The 17572-nt window shown below is 40.1% G+C and overlaps 1 protein-coding gene across 2 annotated transcripts; it reads left to right on the forward strand.

Moving 5' to 3' along the window:
• Positions 1–260: 260 nt before the first annotated feature.
• LOC127792810 (uncharacterized) lies at positions 261–2275 on the forward strand. 2 transcript variants are annotated; one of them, XM_052323411.1, is made up of 2 exons: positions 261–787; positions 943–2275. In XM_052323411.1, the coding sequence occupies exon 2, from the start codon at positions 981–983 to the stop codon at positions 1935–1937; it is 957 nt and encodes a 318-aa protein (XP_052179371.1). In that variant the 5' UTR covers positions 261–787; positions 943–980; the 3' UTR covers positions 1938–2275. The 2 variants fall into 2 exon arrangements, with proteins under 2 accessions (XP_052179371.1, XP_052179370.1); XM_052323410.1 differs by having other exon boundaries at positions 264–753; positions 943–2274.
• Positions 2276–17572: the final 15297 nt, after the last annotated feature.

Consider the following 17572-nt stretch of genomic DNA (forward strand, 5'->3'; position numbering starts at 1 on the left):
CATATCACATGAAAGAATAAAGGTCTAATTTCAAAAGGAAACTAACCAAATCACTACTTTATTTTGTTGATGATATTATATGTACTTTAATGACTCTTAATATATGATCATAAATTAGAATGATTAAAATTTATCTTGTTATATTGTAATTAAAAAAAAAAAAAAACAGCAGCCAACTGTAAAGGCGGCTTGCAGGATTGTCAATGAGGCAATGCTGCTCTTGGTGCTAGAAGCCTAGAACATAGAGCTGGACCAGAATAGAATAGCTGACAAGGACTAGAAGAATGAATGAATGAATGTTAAGTTTAGTAGCTGGACCAGAATAGAGTAGAGCAACGGGCAACCTTCTCCCAGCTGTCAAGAAACTTCTTCTTCTTCTTCTCTCCTATTGTTTCAATGAAAATCCAAGTGTTTTATCTTCTAAAATTTTCAGGGTACACTTGAAACCAGGGCCCACTTTCTTAATGGCAAGGATCTCCATCTCCCCAAAACCATACATTTTTTTTCAACATATCTGGTCCCTTCATCTGCAAATGGGAGGTGTAGTTTCCACAGATTCCAGTTTTGATTCCCACCCAGTTTTCGACATGTCTCCTGCCATGTCTTTGACCCAGATTACAAACCCTAAAGGCTTCCTTTAGTTTTCTCCAAAAGTCTTTGTAATAAGGTAGACTCGAAACAAACCCTCTTTGCATGCTGGAAAAGAAATATGGACGGATTCAAAGCCTCTTGCCTCAGTTATTGTCTTCCAAGGTTCCTTCCTTACTCTCAATATAACTAATTTTAGGTACTACTAGTGGTTTACGAATTCTTGAATTCTGTGGATTCTGATTTATCTCACTATTGTTAGGGTTTTTTTCTTTTGCCTTTTTTGTGTTTTTCATTCATGACATAGCCTTTTGCCCTGATAATGAGATTTTGCTTTTGGATGATTAAATTTAGGTTGTTGGTGAGATTTTGAGTTGTAGGGTTTGTGGAAAATGTTGGTCCTAAGTATGAATTCCAAGAGGCAAAGAAGACCAAATGTCAGGTTAGGAGAAATAGGAGATGTCTCAGCAGCTTTCTCATGCGGCATTTCTGGAAAAAGTAGTGCAGATATAGCGGAAAATATGTGGGAAAATGATTTTCTAATCCAGGAAGAATCCGAATACAATCCCATTTGTGGGTTCTCTCAGCAAGGGTTATCCCAATTGGTAGTTTCTGATCCCGGTGTCAATCCAGAGATTCCGGTTGATATGCAACAGAACAGGGAGAAAAATAATCCAGACTCTTTGACACCATTTCTTGAATTTGGTAGTGTGGATGAAGTTGGTGCTAGCAAGTCTAAGCTGAACTTGGGCACCATAACCCGGAAGTGTAGGCTGATGAAGCGACAAAGGCGGAGCAGGAACAGCAGCTTTGGTGCTCTGGGTGGTTCTTGGAATTTGAAGACTAGTCCTGAAATCAGCAATGGAGATGGCAAGGAGAATGAAGAGGAGAAGGTTGATGGGTTCACATCAAACGGTTGCTTGGATATTCACCACCTTGATGGTTTTAAGGACTCTTCTTGTTATGAAACTTCTGGCACAGTCAAGGAAGATTGTGAAAATGATGCCGATGAAGCCACTTTCCATTTTCAGGGGCAGGGGAATCCACCTAGTTTTTGGAAGGTGGCTTCTTATTCTGCAGGCAATGATGCCTTTCATCAATCTTTTGGTGGGTGTGACGTAGAAAAGACTGGTACTTGTAATCTTAATAACGTTAGGAAATGGTTAGAAGAGCTTGGATTTGGGAAGTATGCTGGCATATTTGAAATGCATGAAGTGGATGAAGAGGCTCTGCCTTTACTTACACTTGAAGATCTCAAAGAGATGGGCGTTCTTGCTGTTGGGCCTCGGCGGAAATTGTACTCTGCAATTCAACAGCTAAAGGAAGGTGGAGAAAGGCTTATGGCTTGACAGATTGTTCAATCAAAGAAATAGGTAATACTGCCCTTACCACCAGTCTTTCATGAAGCAAGAAGTTGGGCGTGTATCTGTAGCTTTTGAAACTTTTGGGAGACAATTTTTGTGTTGGCTCCTACCTTTATGTTCCTGCATTCTTATAGGGTAAAATTCTGTAAATTGCTTGCATAGTGGAATTCTATACAAATAGGGTGATGAAATGCTGTTGATTGAGAAGGACGAACTTTTGTTTATCACTTGGCAAAGATAACAGTTTTCTGAATAGTTTAAATATACATCTAAAAAAACACATCTTTTCTGCATCTATCATTATATTAATCATCAAATAATTGGAATGACCTCTTATGACTTCATGGTGACTTTTGGAGTATTTTGCTATAGTGTTTCCTGTAAGGTTCTTGAAGTAGTAGTAGTCGCTGCCATGGGCAAATTATTTTTTGTTCAGTATAGGTCTTTATGTGAACCCTTCGACCTAATCCTAATCTTCGTAACAATCAGGGATGCCAGCTATGAACTGATAGATTACTGAAGATAATCTATCTCAATTTACTATAAAATGAAGAGAATTACATTGGAAAAAGTAAGTAAATGAAGGAAATGGACTTTCGAGAGGTCCACACTCTCCCAATATCTCCCTTACTCCCGAATACCTTTCTATTCTACTATCTTCCTTATTTATATGTTACTCCAGCTATGCTCCTCTAACATAATCCGTTGTACGCACATGCCACCTGCCTGCTCTCCCCATAATGCCCTTTAACCGCTTCTGTTTCTTTCTCCCTCTCCCTTATCACTACTCTGCCCTTGCTTATTCCGTCTTTGGTAACGGAATTGTATGGGTCTTCTATCAATGCCACATCCAAGCCTCTTAGGTTCTTACCCATTCCCGGCCTTACTCTAATAACTGCCTCTGGTTCCACTAACATCTCAAGTTCTTTACTGAGCTGGCTAGTATATCAGTTAGGGCGGTGAGCATACCGTTGGCCTTGCGTAATTGGGAAACATGGAAGATGGGATGAATGCTGCAAGTTGCAGGCAAGGAATTGAAGATAATCTACCTCGATTTACTGTAAAATGAAGAGAGTTACACTGGAAAAAGTAAGTAAATGAAGGAAAATAGACTTTCGAGAGGTCCACACTCTCCCAATATCTCCCTTACTCCCGAATACCTTTCTATTCTACTATCTTCCCTATTTATATATTACTCCAGCTTTGCTCCTTTAACAGAATTCGTTGTACGCACATGCCCACCTGCTTGCTCTCCCCATAATGCCCTTTAACCGCTTTTGTTTCTTTCTCTCTCTCCCTTATCACTATTCTGCCCTTGCTTATTTCGTCTTTGGTAACGGAATTGTATGGGTCTTCTATCAATGCCTCCCCCCATAGAACTCACCTTGTCCTCAAGGTGGAAGTTAGGAAATTGTTGCTGGAGCATGTCATAGGGTTCCCAGGTGGCTTCCAAAGGTGGCAGCACTTTCCACTGAATGAGTACATCCAAGCCTCTTAGGTTCTTACCCATTCTCGGCCTTACTCCAATAACTGCCTCCGATTCCACTAACATCTCAAGTTCTTCACTGAGTTGGCTAGGTATATCAGTTAGGGCAGTGAGCATACCGTTGGCCTTGCGTAATTGGGAAACATGGAAGATGGGATGAATGCTGCAAGTCGCAGGCAAGGACAGCTTGTAAGCGACTTGCGCAACCTTCTTCTCCACAGCGAAAGGACCATAAAATCGAGGTGCTAGCTTCTCATTAGGACGGGCAGCCAGCGACTTGCGACGGTAGGGTCTAATCTTCAAATAAACCATGTCTCCCACTTCAAACTGAACATCCCGCCTTTTCCCATCTGTCCTTGCTTTCATCTGAGCTTGAGCCCGCTGCAATTGAGCCTTTAGTTCATTCAACATCTGATCCCTTGCAACCAGTTGCTGCTCCACTGTCGACACCGGGGTAGAACCCCCTTCGAACCGCAATAACTCCGGTGGCTCCCTTCCATAAACCACCCGGAAAGGAGTAAGTTTGGAAGCCGTGTGGTAAGAAGTGTTGTACCATAACTCCGCCCATGGTAGCTAGCTGAACCAAGCCTTGGGTTTTCTTGACGCAAAGCATCGTAGATAGGTTTCTAGTGATCGGTTTAATACTTCCGTCTGCCCATCCGATTGGGGGTGGTAAGCCGTACTTCTACATAGCTTCGTGCCTTATAGGCGAAATAATTCTTTCCAAAAATGGCTCTTGAAGACCTTGTCCTTGTCTGACACAATAGATCGAGGCACCTTGTGTAGGCGTATCACTTCCTTCACAAAAATCGCGGCCACACTGCTAGAAGTAAAAGGGTGTTTGAGCCTTATGAAATGTCCATATTTGCTCAATCTATCCACCACGACCAAAATACTGTCCATATTTCCAGATCTAGGCAAGCCTTCAATAAAATCCATAGCTATATCTTCTCATACCTGACCTGGAATAAGGAGTGGCTGCAAAAGGCCTCCCGGTGATAAGGCTTGGTATTTGTGTTGTTGGCAGATGGCACATTGGTTCACATAGCGATGGATATCCCCCTTCATTCCAACCCAGTATACATTTGCTGCTATCCGCTTGTATGTCTTTAAGAACCTTGAATGTCCACCCGAACTCCCATCGTGCCCTTCTTGGAGCAATGTAGGAATCAAAGTCGATCTCTTAGGCAAGTATAATCTGCCCTTGAATAAGAGTTGATTATTGGCCCATTGATAGTCAATTTTGGCCGACGGATCCAGCTGTATTTCTTTGATCAATTTCTGCAATTCCACATTTGCCTCCACTTGCTTAGCCAGCTGTTCAAGTTGAATAACCTTAGGAACTACTATTGCAAAAAGACCAGCTGAGTGATTGATCCTAGAGAGGGCATTTGCTGCCTTGTTCTCCCACCCGGGCCGATATTGGATGTCAAATTAAAAGCCCATCAGTTTCAGCAACCATTTTTGGTGTTCAGGACTCACCAATCTTTGCTCCATAAGAAACTTCAAGCTCCTTTGATCGGTGCGGATGATAAACTTCTGGCCCAATAAATAATGCCTCCATTTTTGGACAACGAACACTATTGCCATCAACTCCCACTCATACACCGACTTATTGCGACCGTTAGGATTAAGTGCATGGCTGTAAAAAGCAATGGAGCGATGCTCTTGTATCAAAACAACCCCTAAGCCTGATCCGAATGCATCCGTTTCCACCTGAAACCGTTTAGTGAAATCTGGTAATGCCAACACTGGTAAGGAGGTCATAGCTTCCTTCAATTGCTGGAAAGCTTTCTCTGTTGTTTCATCCCAACCGAACCCATTCTTTCGTAGTTTTTCTGTGAGAGGCCAAGCCAACTTCCCATAATCTTTTACAAACCGTCTATAGTACCCTGTTAGCCCCCAAAACCCCCGTAATTCTTTTATCGACCCCGGCCTTGGCCACTCAAGCATGGCCTTAACCTTGGATTGGTCAGCAGCCACCCCTTCGCGTGAGATGACAGGGCCCAAATACTCCACTTCCCGTTGCCCAAACTAACACTTTTTTTTGTTTGCGTAAAGCTGGTTTGCAGCCAACACCTTTAGCACCTCCTTCAAATGCTGCTCATGTGCTCCCAAACCCTTGCTAAATACCAAAATATCATAAAAAAAAACTAACACAGATCGTCTCAACTGACCTTTGAAGATCTCATTCATGAGGGACTGAAATGTTGCCGGTGCATTGGTCAGCTCGAAAGGCATGACCAAAAACTCGTAGTGTCCCTCGTGAGTACGGAACGTCGTTTTCGGCACATCTTCTTCCTTAACTCTAATCTGGTGGTATCCGGTCTTCAAGTCCAGCTTTGAAAACACCGTGGCCTCATGCAGTTCATCTAACAACTCATCAATCACTGGAATAGGAAATTTATCCGGCACCGTTACTTTATTCAAAGCTTGGTAATTTACACAAAATCTCCATCCCCCATCCTTCTTTTTTACCAACAAAGTAGGGTTGGAAAAGGGACTAATACTAGGTCTAATAATCCCTGCAACAAGCATTTCTCGTACTAGCCTCTCAATTTCATTTTTTTGAACATAGGGGTAACAATAGGGCCTCACGCTTACCGGAGAAGCTCTCGGCTGTAAGTTGATAGCATGTTCTCGTGTCCTCCTGGGTGGCAGCCCTTCTGGATCATTGAATACTTCACCGAACTTGGCCAACACTTGCTGGATACCACCTTATGTGACCGCAGTGAACTCCCCACAATCTGCCGAAAGACACCCTAATTTAAGAATCACACCTCCCCGCTATCCTTTAGTGCTTTCATCATGGCCTTCAAGGTGGCAAGGGTTTTGCTTAAGCTGGGATCCCCTTGCAATGTGACCATCACCTCTCCTGCATTGAATCTCATAGTTAGGGACTTCCAATCAACTTGTACCTTGCCCAAGGTTGCCAACCATTTCATTCCTAGGATGACATCCGAGCTGCCCAGCTCCAAAGGAAGGAAGTCCTCGGTTATCTCCAAGTTTTGAAGAGAAAGAAGCACCCCCTTACAAATTTCAGCGCCCTGCACAACAATCCCTGTTCCCATGATCACTCCGTAACCTGCCGTCTCTGACCTTGGCAGTCCCAATGTCTGTACCAGCTCAGCTGAAATGAAATTATGCGTAGCCCCGCTGTCTACAAATACTACAACCTCATGGCCAGCAATCTGCCCTCGCACCTTCATGGTTTGGGGTGGGGTAAGCCCCAACCACTGAATTCATAGACAATTCAATCACCTCTCCCTTAGCCTCATGCACCTCCTATTCACCCCTCCTTCCGTCTCCTTTTCTACCCCCAGCTCATCCTTCTCTTCGTCATAAATCACCATGACTTGTAACTCCATGTTTTTGCAGTGATGCCCAATAGAATACTTCTCATCACATCTAAAGCACATGCCCTTCTCCCATTTGGCCTTCAAATCTGCCTCACTTAGTCTCTTGAAAGGCGGATTACTCCCCTTACCGGCAATCGGATTCTAGTGCAGCACAACCGCATTGATTGTTATTGGCTTTGGCAATGTTGGTGGGGCAATCGTGCTCACCGATTGGTGCTGATTCGGAAATGGGTTGAAGTGAGTTGTTCTCCTGTTTTGACCACTTCCGAAGGAGCCTCCTTTGACTATTATGTTTCTTTCCTCAATTCGTTGGGCCACTTCCATGAGCTGATCCAATCCATTCGGCCTTAGCATTCTCAGTTCCGCTCTGATTTCCGGCTTCAACCCATTGATGAATTGGCCCTCCAACAAGGCCTCCAGCATGCCTTCGAGAGGTGAAGCCAATGTCTCAAAGCAAAGGTGGTACTCTCTAACTGATCCCCACTACTTAAGGGCAAGGAACCTCTCCTCCAGGGTCCCTCATGCGTGGACCTAAATCGGCTTCTTAGCATCACCTTCAGTTCTTCCCAACTCCGTACCCGCCTTTGTCTTTGTTCCCATTGGAACCATGCGAGCGCTGGCCCATCAAAATAGAGGGCTGCGAATTCCAACTTCTCCAGCTCCGACAACTGATTAACGATGAAGTAACCTTTCAGCCTTGAAAATTCAACCATCTGGATTTTCTCCCTCGAAGATCGGCATTTCCAGGCGCCTCCCCTTATAATCGGACCTTCATGCCCTTTCGACTCCATCATCCCCATCGCCTCTGCCCATTCTCACTTTCGGCGTTCCCTCCGTGAACGAAGAGGAACCCTGCAACAGCTCCGTCCCCTCCCGCTTCCTTTTTCTCCCTCGCTCTTGTTCATCCCAATGCGCCATCAGGAGAGCAAACTGATCCATCAGCGTGGCCATATTTTTCTCAATTCCACTCACCTTCTGCACTTCCGACTTCAACGAATCTAACCCACTGTACAACCCATCTATCCGCCCTTCCAAGTCCCCTACTCGGTCACTAAGGTTCACCATGGGGATCGATTTTGTTGCTCTGATACCAAATAATAGATTACATAGATTACTGAAGATAATCTATCTCGATTTACTGTAAAATGAAGAGAATTACACTGGAAAAAGTAAGTTAATGAAGGAAAATAGACTTTCGAGAGGTCCACACTCTCCCAATATGTCCGAATACCTTTCTATTCTACTATCTTCCCTATTTATATGTTGCTCTAGCTATGCTCCTCTAATAGAATCCGTTGTACGCACATGCCGCCTACCTGCTCTCCCCATAATGCCCTTTAATCGTTTTTGTTTCTTTCTCCCTCTCCCTTATCACTATTCTGCCCTTGCTTATTCCGTCCTTGGTAACGAAATTGTATGGGTCTTCTATCATAAACCTCTTATGTGTTTTTGCTCTTTGCTTTGAATGATAACGGCACCTTTCCTGATGCTTACTTTGTGTTCTATTATGGAAATTATATAGAATGAAAGTTATTAAAGCATATCTGATCTGAGCTTCTATGCATTGCAAATTTAATGTCCTTCCCCACTTGCATTGCCAGGAGGGTCTCCATGAGAAACTAGATTCCATAAGAAGTTGATACCCGAGACTTGTGTGTGCCATGCCTATATTGTCAGTTGTTTCAGTATACAAAGTTAGATTCATTCTGTTGATCCATGTGTCATCATTGTTTTGAGTCAGTTATTGATAATTACACTTGTCTGTTGATTTTTATCCTCCTTTCTGTTCCAGTAGGTTTGCTTTTCTAATATTGCCTGCTGTATTTCATCAGAGCTTTCATTTGCAGGCATAAACTAATTATATAGGGTAAATTCTGCCCAGACCCCCTTGGTTTGGGCCATTTTCAACTAGACCCCTTATGGATTGCTTGTCCCCCTAACATTAGAAAGAGTCACAAACGGCATTAATTAAACTAAAGTTGGGTTAGATTTAACCCTCCTATCACCGTCCCCCTCTCCTTCATCCAAGCCTGTCGACAAAGGTGGAAACATTTCTACATGCAGAAACACATGATGAAAGTGAAATTGCTTCAAATTTGACAAAGAATTAGAAAGAGGACTGGAAACAGTTTCTTTGGTCCTGATTTCAGTGTGAAATCTTGTAAGAAGCTGTTACAGGGCTATTCCGAGCCTGCAGAGGGAAACAAACAAATATAAGTTTCGCACTAAGAGAAAGGAAACTGTTGAAAGGCTTGTCTTCCTATTGTGAGAGAATATTGAAATCCACAAGAAGCTGAAAGCATGAATATCAATTTGCCACAAGATCTACAAATCAGGCCAAGCTTAAGGTAGACAGAAAAGGCCTCACTTTCTTGTTGGTTCAGAGGAGAAATTCGATAAAATCCCAGTAATCAAGCAAGAGCTTTTAAAGATTTCTGATCTACTTGATCTCCCTCTGCCCCGTAGAGGACAGTGCAAATGCATGCCTCAATTTTCCATCCCACAAAGCCTCCATTTTCAAAATCCTAGAAAGTCTTAGGTTCCTTTACCTAAGATTCTTAGGCTCCACAGTCCCAACACCGCGGTCAGTTAGAGCAAGGCCCTTCTTTTTTTGGCCTCACTTGGCCTTTTTCACCCAACACGATGGCTCTCTCTCTCGTACTGTGTTGCCTGCAGAACAGTACACAGATGCACAAATATCCTGCAAACGAGGCTAAACTGTGTTATGGCACTGCACAGTAGTTGGAACCCGATCTTGATTTATACTAACAGAAGATGTAGATAGCAAACCGAAATTGGTGCTGGCTAAGCATGGTTTTCAGATAATTCTAGTCCTGGGCACACTTACGAGTTACGACCCTTTCAATTTGCTCTCCCATTGCTATATCTACTCAGCACCATCTAACACAAATACGATTTTGCTCTCTCTTTCTGGACTTAGTGAGGGTGAGCCTTGGTAACAGCAGTAAAGGAATAAAGGTTCTGCTTTGTGACTCGATAGTCACGGGATTGAGTTATAAAAATAACCTCTGACAACCCTCTTCCAACCCTCACAAAGAGAAGAACCTCGTGCACTAGGAACATGCTCTGTTTTGGTTTTCAAGCTCTGAGAATGGAGAACTCTAAAGCAGAGTTGCTGGTATCTTCAAGTGCTACTTATTTTGTGTACTTCACAAACTTTGACATACATTAACGGGTTTTCTGAAAAGTTCAAGAGTATTCAAAGAATATAAAGCTCGACAGACTTTAACATCTTAGTGGGAAAGTATAACCACACGAAGATGGTGTGACAAAGGTTAATGCTGCTACAAAAGGAAATTGGAAATTTTAACATAATCATGTAGAAGTGGTACTTTGGGTGTGTTTTTGGCTACAAGTAGGCCCGGCTTAAGGCATAGGCCAGTGAGGCCTATGCCTAGGCCCCCTAAGAGGGGGAGGGGGGGGGGGGGGCAATAAATTTTTTTTATCAAGTTTAACAATAAAAATATTTAAATATTTTAACATTAAAAATATTTTTTACCCAGGGTCTCAATAAATTTTTAATAATAAATATTTTAGTATTAAAAAGGGGTTCTACTAAAATTTTAATATTTTTTTATTATTTTTTAAAAAACTTTAAATTTTAAATGGCCTAGGCCCCAACTCCCATGAACGCCCCTGGCTACAAGCTGTTTTGCCTATGGAGTTAGCTCCTTTCATCCTCTATTCTTATGAGGTCCTTGGTATGCCTTCATGCCATGTGGCTTTGATTTTTAGTTGTTATATGTCATTCATCGAGGGTGACGCTTGGTTGCTTCTTAGTCACTAAAATCTAACAACAGGTAAGCGTTGTGAAAACAGTCACAGTGTGGGGGAGTTTAGGGCACTGACCATGTCTCTTTAATATATCTTTACTCTTTGTGTTAATTGGAGTGCTCGAGGCTGCTGCCTGAGTTTTGGTACCTGTGAAAGAATTTGTGCGCATTGATTTTGGGAACATGCATCAGAACTTTGCCAACAAATTTAATTTTTAGAAAAGACATCACTTGATGGGCTCAGAATTTGACCTGTGGGCATGGCCTTGACACAGTATAAGGCAAAGCTTGATGGGCCAAGCCCATTATTTGTGCATCCGACCTTGCAAGTGAAATATAAATCATTCTTGTTAAGCTCCACTTATGCGAGGAAGAAGAAGAAGGGGAATATATAGATCCTATTCTTATTCCATTGAGCTTCAATGCATAAATTCATCTTTCAACTTTTAGTTTTTTTTTTTTTTTTTTTTTTTTTTTTTTTTTTTATTGTGGTACTTTTAACTTTGTTTAGTTTCAATTGCATTCTTGAATCAGTCAATTTCATGCTATATAAATACTTAACCAGTTTTGGAGCTATAATTGATATTTACACGCTTCTAATAATTTGAGATTTGTTATCTTGAAATTTGAATCTACTAGACAATTTATTGTCAATGTCAATGGAAACAAAATTCAAACTTTTGACACTGTTTTCATTTCAATTTCGAAACTTCTCAATCTAACATAGCCAAATAATATTGATTTTGCTTCTATTAAGGCTTCTAACAAATATGATGACAATGAAGGTGCAAAAATTGAATTGGGAATTGGGAATTGGGAATTGGGTTGGAGATTTATCCGATTCTTCTAGTTTTGGTGGGTGAAGAAGAAGGAAAAAAAAAAAAAAAGAATTGGATTTACCTTTCATTTGGTTTTGGGTTTTTTTAATACAGATAAAATTCATATCATCAATGATAATAACCAATCGTTCTCTAAAGTGTACATCACACGTTGTGAGTTATGTTGACCGAGTGTTCATATGGTATGAAATTGACTAGCTCAAGGGTGCTATGCTTGCTCGTTGGGTCAAGTGTTTACCCATTTTAGAGTCTTCGCCTAACAAAAAGTGTTTGTGTAACGTCCCGTTTTCCCACAACGTGCATTACTTCGAGATTTCGAGAATATTTTTTTTTTCAACATCAAACACACAACATAAGTCTCTCAATACATATCATTTCCCGTCAATCCCGATCGTACCTTCTTAGCATATCAAAATTTAATAATAAATAAACTAAGACAGGTATTAACAATCACATCAGCGGAAGCAAGATCGAAACCTCAATGATATATAACCGACCATTCCTTTACAATAACCAAATCGATGTTTCACATGAAAATATCAAAATATTACATAACCTCTGAACATCGTAATTTACGAAAACTAAGCATAGTAGCTACATCTCGATGACATTCTTTCCCTTGGCGCCACTGCTTTCACCTAAAACGTTTGAATATTCCAGGGACATAGTCTAAATTAGATGCTGAATCATCTAAGTGAGAGTTCAAAAACGTTTTCATGCAGATATGAAAAACCATATACAAAATCGATAAATTCCGACATGCACCAGCCTAAGAGAATCCCACATAGCACTTAATCCTAACCGGGGAAAATGCAATCTCTCTAAAGGCGACACGACCACTTCGGCTCATTGGCAAAACAATCCTGCTTAAGAGGGACAACCTTGGCATATGAACCCGGGAATCACCCCATTGTCATTGTTAGGCTTTATGCTCCAACTCAAAAGCATTCTAAAACCCAACACAACCCTAGCTCCAAAAGTGTCACATCAGCACTATCCTTGAAATCGACGTCACCGGCATTAATGCTATTGCTCAAAGGAACCTGGGGTGGTGTCCACTCTCAGCCCCGCCACTTGGGTCCCGTAGGGTGAAGTCCGTCTCAGCCCCGTCCCAAGTGGGTCACCTAGCATTAATCCTAGGTACGCATCCCGAGTGCTGTCACTCTGGGTTACGTCACAAGTTACCAACCCACGTCCCACATGGACGACACAAAACAAGGCAATGCCGAAAAATCATAACATGCATAAAATCAACATCTCAATGTATGCAATTTACCGTACGAAATTCAATGCATGTGTAAATAATTGTTTGGACAACCATAATAAACCAAGCCATAGGGATGAACATTCACAGTAAACCATTCACATGTCACTTAAAGTCTTTTCGGGTAGAACCACTCACAAGTCAAAAAAAAGTTGGGGGCAAACACTCACCTTTGGCGAAATTTCAAATTCTTTTCGACAAGCGCGGTACGCCTCGATTTGCGTGCCTGCCTCGATTTGCGTGCCTTCTTTGAACTTCTCACGAGTCACTTCGTCTCAACCCTCAAGGCACCCTAATCATCACATTTATCCAACAATTAAAATTTTCCTTAATTTTCTCACAATTTTCCTATTTTTCTCCCATTTTCTTCTCTAATAATCCAAAATAAATATCTACACAACTATTTTATCAAATATTTTTACATAATAATTCATAAAACAATATTTATAATCCTTTGGGATTTTCTGGAAATTTTTCAGATTTTTCTCCTATTTTCTCAAATTTCCATAATTACTTTTCCTTGAGAAAATTTATTTCTCATCGATTTACTTAGAATATACTTCAAGAAAAATCACCAAAACTCATAACATAAATTCCTTATACTTATGGAATTTTTTCAGAATTTTATAAAAATTCCTCCTATTTATTTTCTATTTACATTTCCTTTCAGAAATCAAAAATAATTATTTCCCCAAGAAATTTCCAAGATAAAAATTCATCAAAATAAACTATTCATCTTTCTTGAATTTTTGGATATTTTTCCAGAATTTTAATCCCTTTAATTCTATTTTTCCTCTAATTTTTTTTTTTTCAGTATTTAAAAAAATAAAAAAATACCTCCGATCATCTTCTCCGGCAACGGTACACCGGAAAATTGAAGCGACGACACCAGGCTGTTCCTCTCCCTTAGTCGATCCCAATGGTACCCATCTTGCTTGGAAAAAACCACCGGAAGCCTTTCGATTTGGCCAAAAATAGTCGGTCGAAGCTATCCCGCCACCAAACTCCGACGAATCAAATTGACCCTCGATTCGAACTCCGATTGGCACGAAACTTTCCAGATCAGTTACCCATCACCTTGCGAACAAAAGCCCCTTATTATATCGCTCGATCAATCACTATACAACCCGATTTCATCTTCACTCGATATATGTATATATATATACACGGCCAAATGCAAAAACACCCCTATACCGCTCCAAAAATTCTCAAAATCTCCAGAAATGATCCTCTTCCCTCAAGGATCAAAAGCCCCTTATTGGCTTCCCTCGATTTGCTCTCAAAACCGAGAAATTTGATGCTTCATTTTCGGCCGAAACCCTTGATTATTTATAGCCAAATCCGACCCCCATGTGGCCGATTTCCGGCCAAGGCTTCTTCCCCACGTCTCCTAGACCACCCTAGGCCACTCCCTGACGACCCTAGGCTGCCCAAATCGCCGGAATTTCAGGCCAAAATCTCGGCCAGATCTGCCATGCTTTGGTAGATTTTTGAAAATTGTAATTTGGCCTCCCTTGAACTTTCTTTTACATTTTGGCCCTTATCCTTAAGCCCCTGATCTTCCCAACACTATCACTAAGACCCTCAAGATTATTACTTCTCATTTCTCCCTTGAAACTTTCAAAAATTTATCGTTTTGACCTCCCTCGGGCATTTTTAAAAAATTACACTTAGGCCCGATTGATTTATTTGACCTTAAATCTACTCGATTCAACCTGAAACCACTTAAGGGTTGTTCTATACATCGAATACTAGTCCTTGACACTCTCCGTTGACTTTTTGGACGTCGTTTACAGCAATTCGGTAATACGACCTAATTGGCAGTTGTATTTTTGCTGTACCGAAAACTGTTCCCGATCTCATTTCTTTTATCACTAAAAATCATAATTTTAATTTCTCGTCGATACTATACTATTTTTATTGGCTATCTAGGGTCCGAGGTACTCCTTCTGATTAATTCGGTTGTCCAAAGCTGTGTTAGTGTGCCCTGTAGTCTTATTTTTCCCAAAATTCCAATTATGCCCTTTATCAAATATCATTTTTATCCTCAAAATTATTCTCAGGTGTTACATTTTTCCCTTTAAGTTGCCAAACTATGATGAGAGTTTTGCCTTTTGAAACGCCAATCAATTGGGACCAAGGAAAGTTGAAGGTGTCCTAATAAAAAAATATAAAAATTGATAAATGAATTTATGCTATATAGAATAGTTAGGAGTATAATTAAAATCAAGTAAAATTGAAAATGTCGCAATAAGAAAAATAAAAATTGAGGGTTAAATTTATGCCCTTGGCCTAGACATTTTTTACCCATAAGTTTAAACCCCAGCACCATAATATATTATTGGCATAAGACACATTTGTGCCCTTGAACTTTGAGAGGGACCTATTGTACCTCTCAAGTTCTCAATTGGAACCTATTAGACACCTCAAGTCTAAATTTTGGACCGATTATGCACCTCGTTGTCTAATTAGCACCATGTGTGAAGTTATGCGCGATTGAGAAGAGTGGTTCGGTTGACTCATCTTCTTCCCCTTTCATGACTTGGGGTTTCTGCCTTCCTAACTTGCGTCGCCACCTTCTTCTTCTTTATTGATTGTTTTTATCTTCCTTACCCATCATCGCCAGTAGCCTTGCTTCCTTAATGGTAGCCATGGCGTTGAAGCCCATAGCCTCTAGTGATACCAACCATGTCGAACATGAAGCTCTCGGCCACGGTAATGACCAAAGGTCATCACCCATGGCTATGGTGAGAATTGACCCACAGCCAAGAAGAAGCACCTCAATCAGTTGGCCAAAACGAAGAAGATGACTACCAATTGGTTAGCCAAGACATCCGATGACCCACAGTAGAGAAGACGACCAGCGACCCACCTCTTCCATGTGAATCGATGGTGGCATCAAGCAAACGGAGTTGTGAATCGACGGCATCGAGTCAACGGTTCCTTTGCAAAGCCAGGGTTAGCTCTTCTGCTGTCTTTACCTTCCTTCTCTACAAGGCCAAGGTCGCTGACTTCGATCTATTGTTCGTCGTCTGGTGCCGGCATTGCCTCATTTTTTGCAAATCGAGACACGTGGTGCTTTCTCATTGGCCTGGTAAATAAAGGGGCCCACATCAGACCGAGTGTAACTCACACACAACATGTTACCGGGTGAGGTGTGTGATAGGTCCAAAATTAAAAGTTGAGGGGCATGATATGTCCCTATTCAAGTTTAGAGGCACAAATAGCTATGAGTAGAGGTGTAAATAAGCCTAGCTTAGCTTGACTTATTGACAAATTTTATCACAAGCTTAAGCTCAAGTTCGAGTTGAGCCTGGAAGTTTGGCTCGAATTCGAACTCGATTAGCATAGCTTGAGCTCAAGCTCGAGCGAGCCCCAACCTGAGCTTGGGCTCGGATTATAATTTATCAAAGTTTTAATTAAAAAAATCTAATAAATTGATATACAATAAAAACAAATATCAATATGAAAATCAACAAATATACCTAAATGAACCCAACCTGATAATCAAAAAATATAACATTGACATGATAATTAAGTAATAATAATTTCACAAATTACAATAAGCATAATATCATTTACTGTACAAAAAAATAATTAAATTACTTGTCTAGTTATTTTCAAAATACAAACATAATCAAAATTACAATACAACAAAAATATTTTCAATTCAATTTCAAATTAGCTGCTCCAAATATCAACCTGCAATTTAAAATTGTAATATTAATCAGTAATCATAATTATATATCAAATCACATATATTAACCTAAAAAATACCAACATATCAAAAGTTTTCAAGAATCACATACATTGTTTTTGTTTTATATGACAAAAAAATCTCAATAATTTTATCTTATATATAAAAACATAAAAATTAATAATTTTCATCAATATCAACTACCAAGGTGCTCACAAGCCTATAAACGAGTTAACTTGTGAGCCTCTATTTGAGACAGCTCACGAGCTTATAATCAAGTTAGCTCATAAGTCTCTATTTGAGTTAACCTATGAGCTAACGAGCTAAATTTTACTGAACTCAAAATCAATTCATTTACAAATCGAGATTCAAAATTAGGTTCAAGTTTATCTCATTTATCTTATCGAACAAACTCGAAAGAGATTTTATCGAATCGAACATCGAGCTAAACTTGAACAGCTCGGCTCATTTGCACCCATAGCTATAAGTCTCAAGCAAAGGGGCATATTTATATCTTATGCATACATTATTTAAAAGCATTATAAAAAATTAAAATCTTGACATCATAATAAAAGGCATTTAAAAAAATTAAAATATTAATACAACTTTATACCCAAAAACAGTAGTTCATTGTATGATAGATAATTATTATATTTTTAGTGATATTTATGTATTAATATATAATATAAAATATGAATGTATAAATATGGTTAAAAATAGCATTTTCGTAGGTAGGGGCTTCAATGCGACTACAGTAGTAGTAGGTACGGATAAAAATGAAATGGACCGACGGGCGTAGCTTATGATTGGAGCCACGTGGATGTGGCAACTCCAACTCCAACTCCAACAAATAAATTCACCTTAAATTTGCTCTCCTACCGACGCGGTTTTAACTGTCTTCTTCAGCCCTTTAAATACATACATACATACATACATACATACAGGCGTCTTGTTGGTGGGCGTGCATTAAATTGCGTTCGTTTGTATATTTAATTTATTTTATTTTTAATATTTACATAATTTTATTATTATTAAATTATAATTTAAAATTGAATAGCTGTGTGACAAAAATTAAATACAGTGACCCGTTTATTACTGAGTACAGAGCTTAGACACCACTAATATAATTGACCGGTTTTGATATTATGATGATGATTGACACTATTGATGATTGTTCCCTA

Source organism: Diospyros lotus, unplaced genomic scaffold (genome assembly GCF_014633365.1).
Source record: "Diospyros lotus cultivar Yz01 unplaced genomic scaffold, ASM1463336v1 superscaf1, whole genome shotgun sequence".
In the NCBI taxonomy this organism is placed as follows: Eukaryota; Viridiplantae; Streptophyta; class Magnoliopsida; order Ericales; family Ebenaceae; genus Diospyros; species Diospyros lotus.

Excerpts from the sequence above, each read along its gene's own strand:
- LOC127792810 (XM_052323411.1), top strand. The coding sequence starts at position 981 with ATGTTGGTCCTAAGTATGAATTCCAAGAGGCAAAGAAGACCAAATGTC.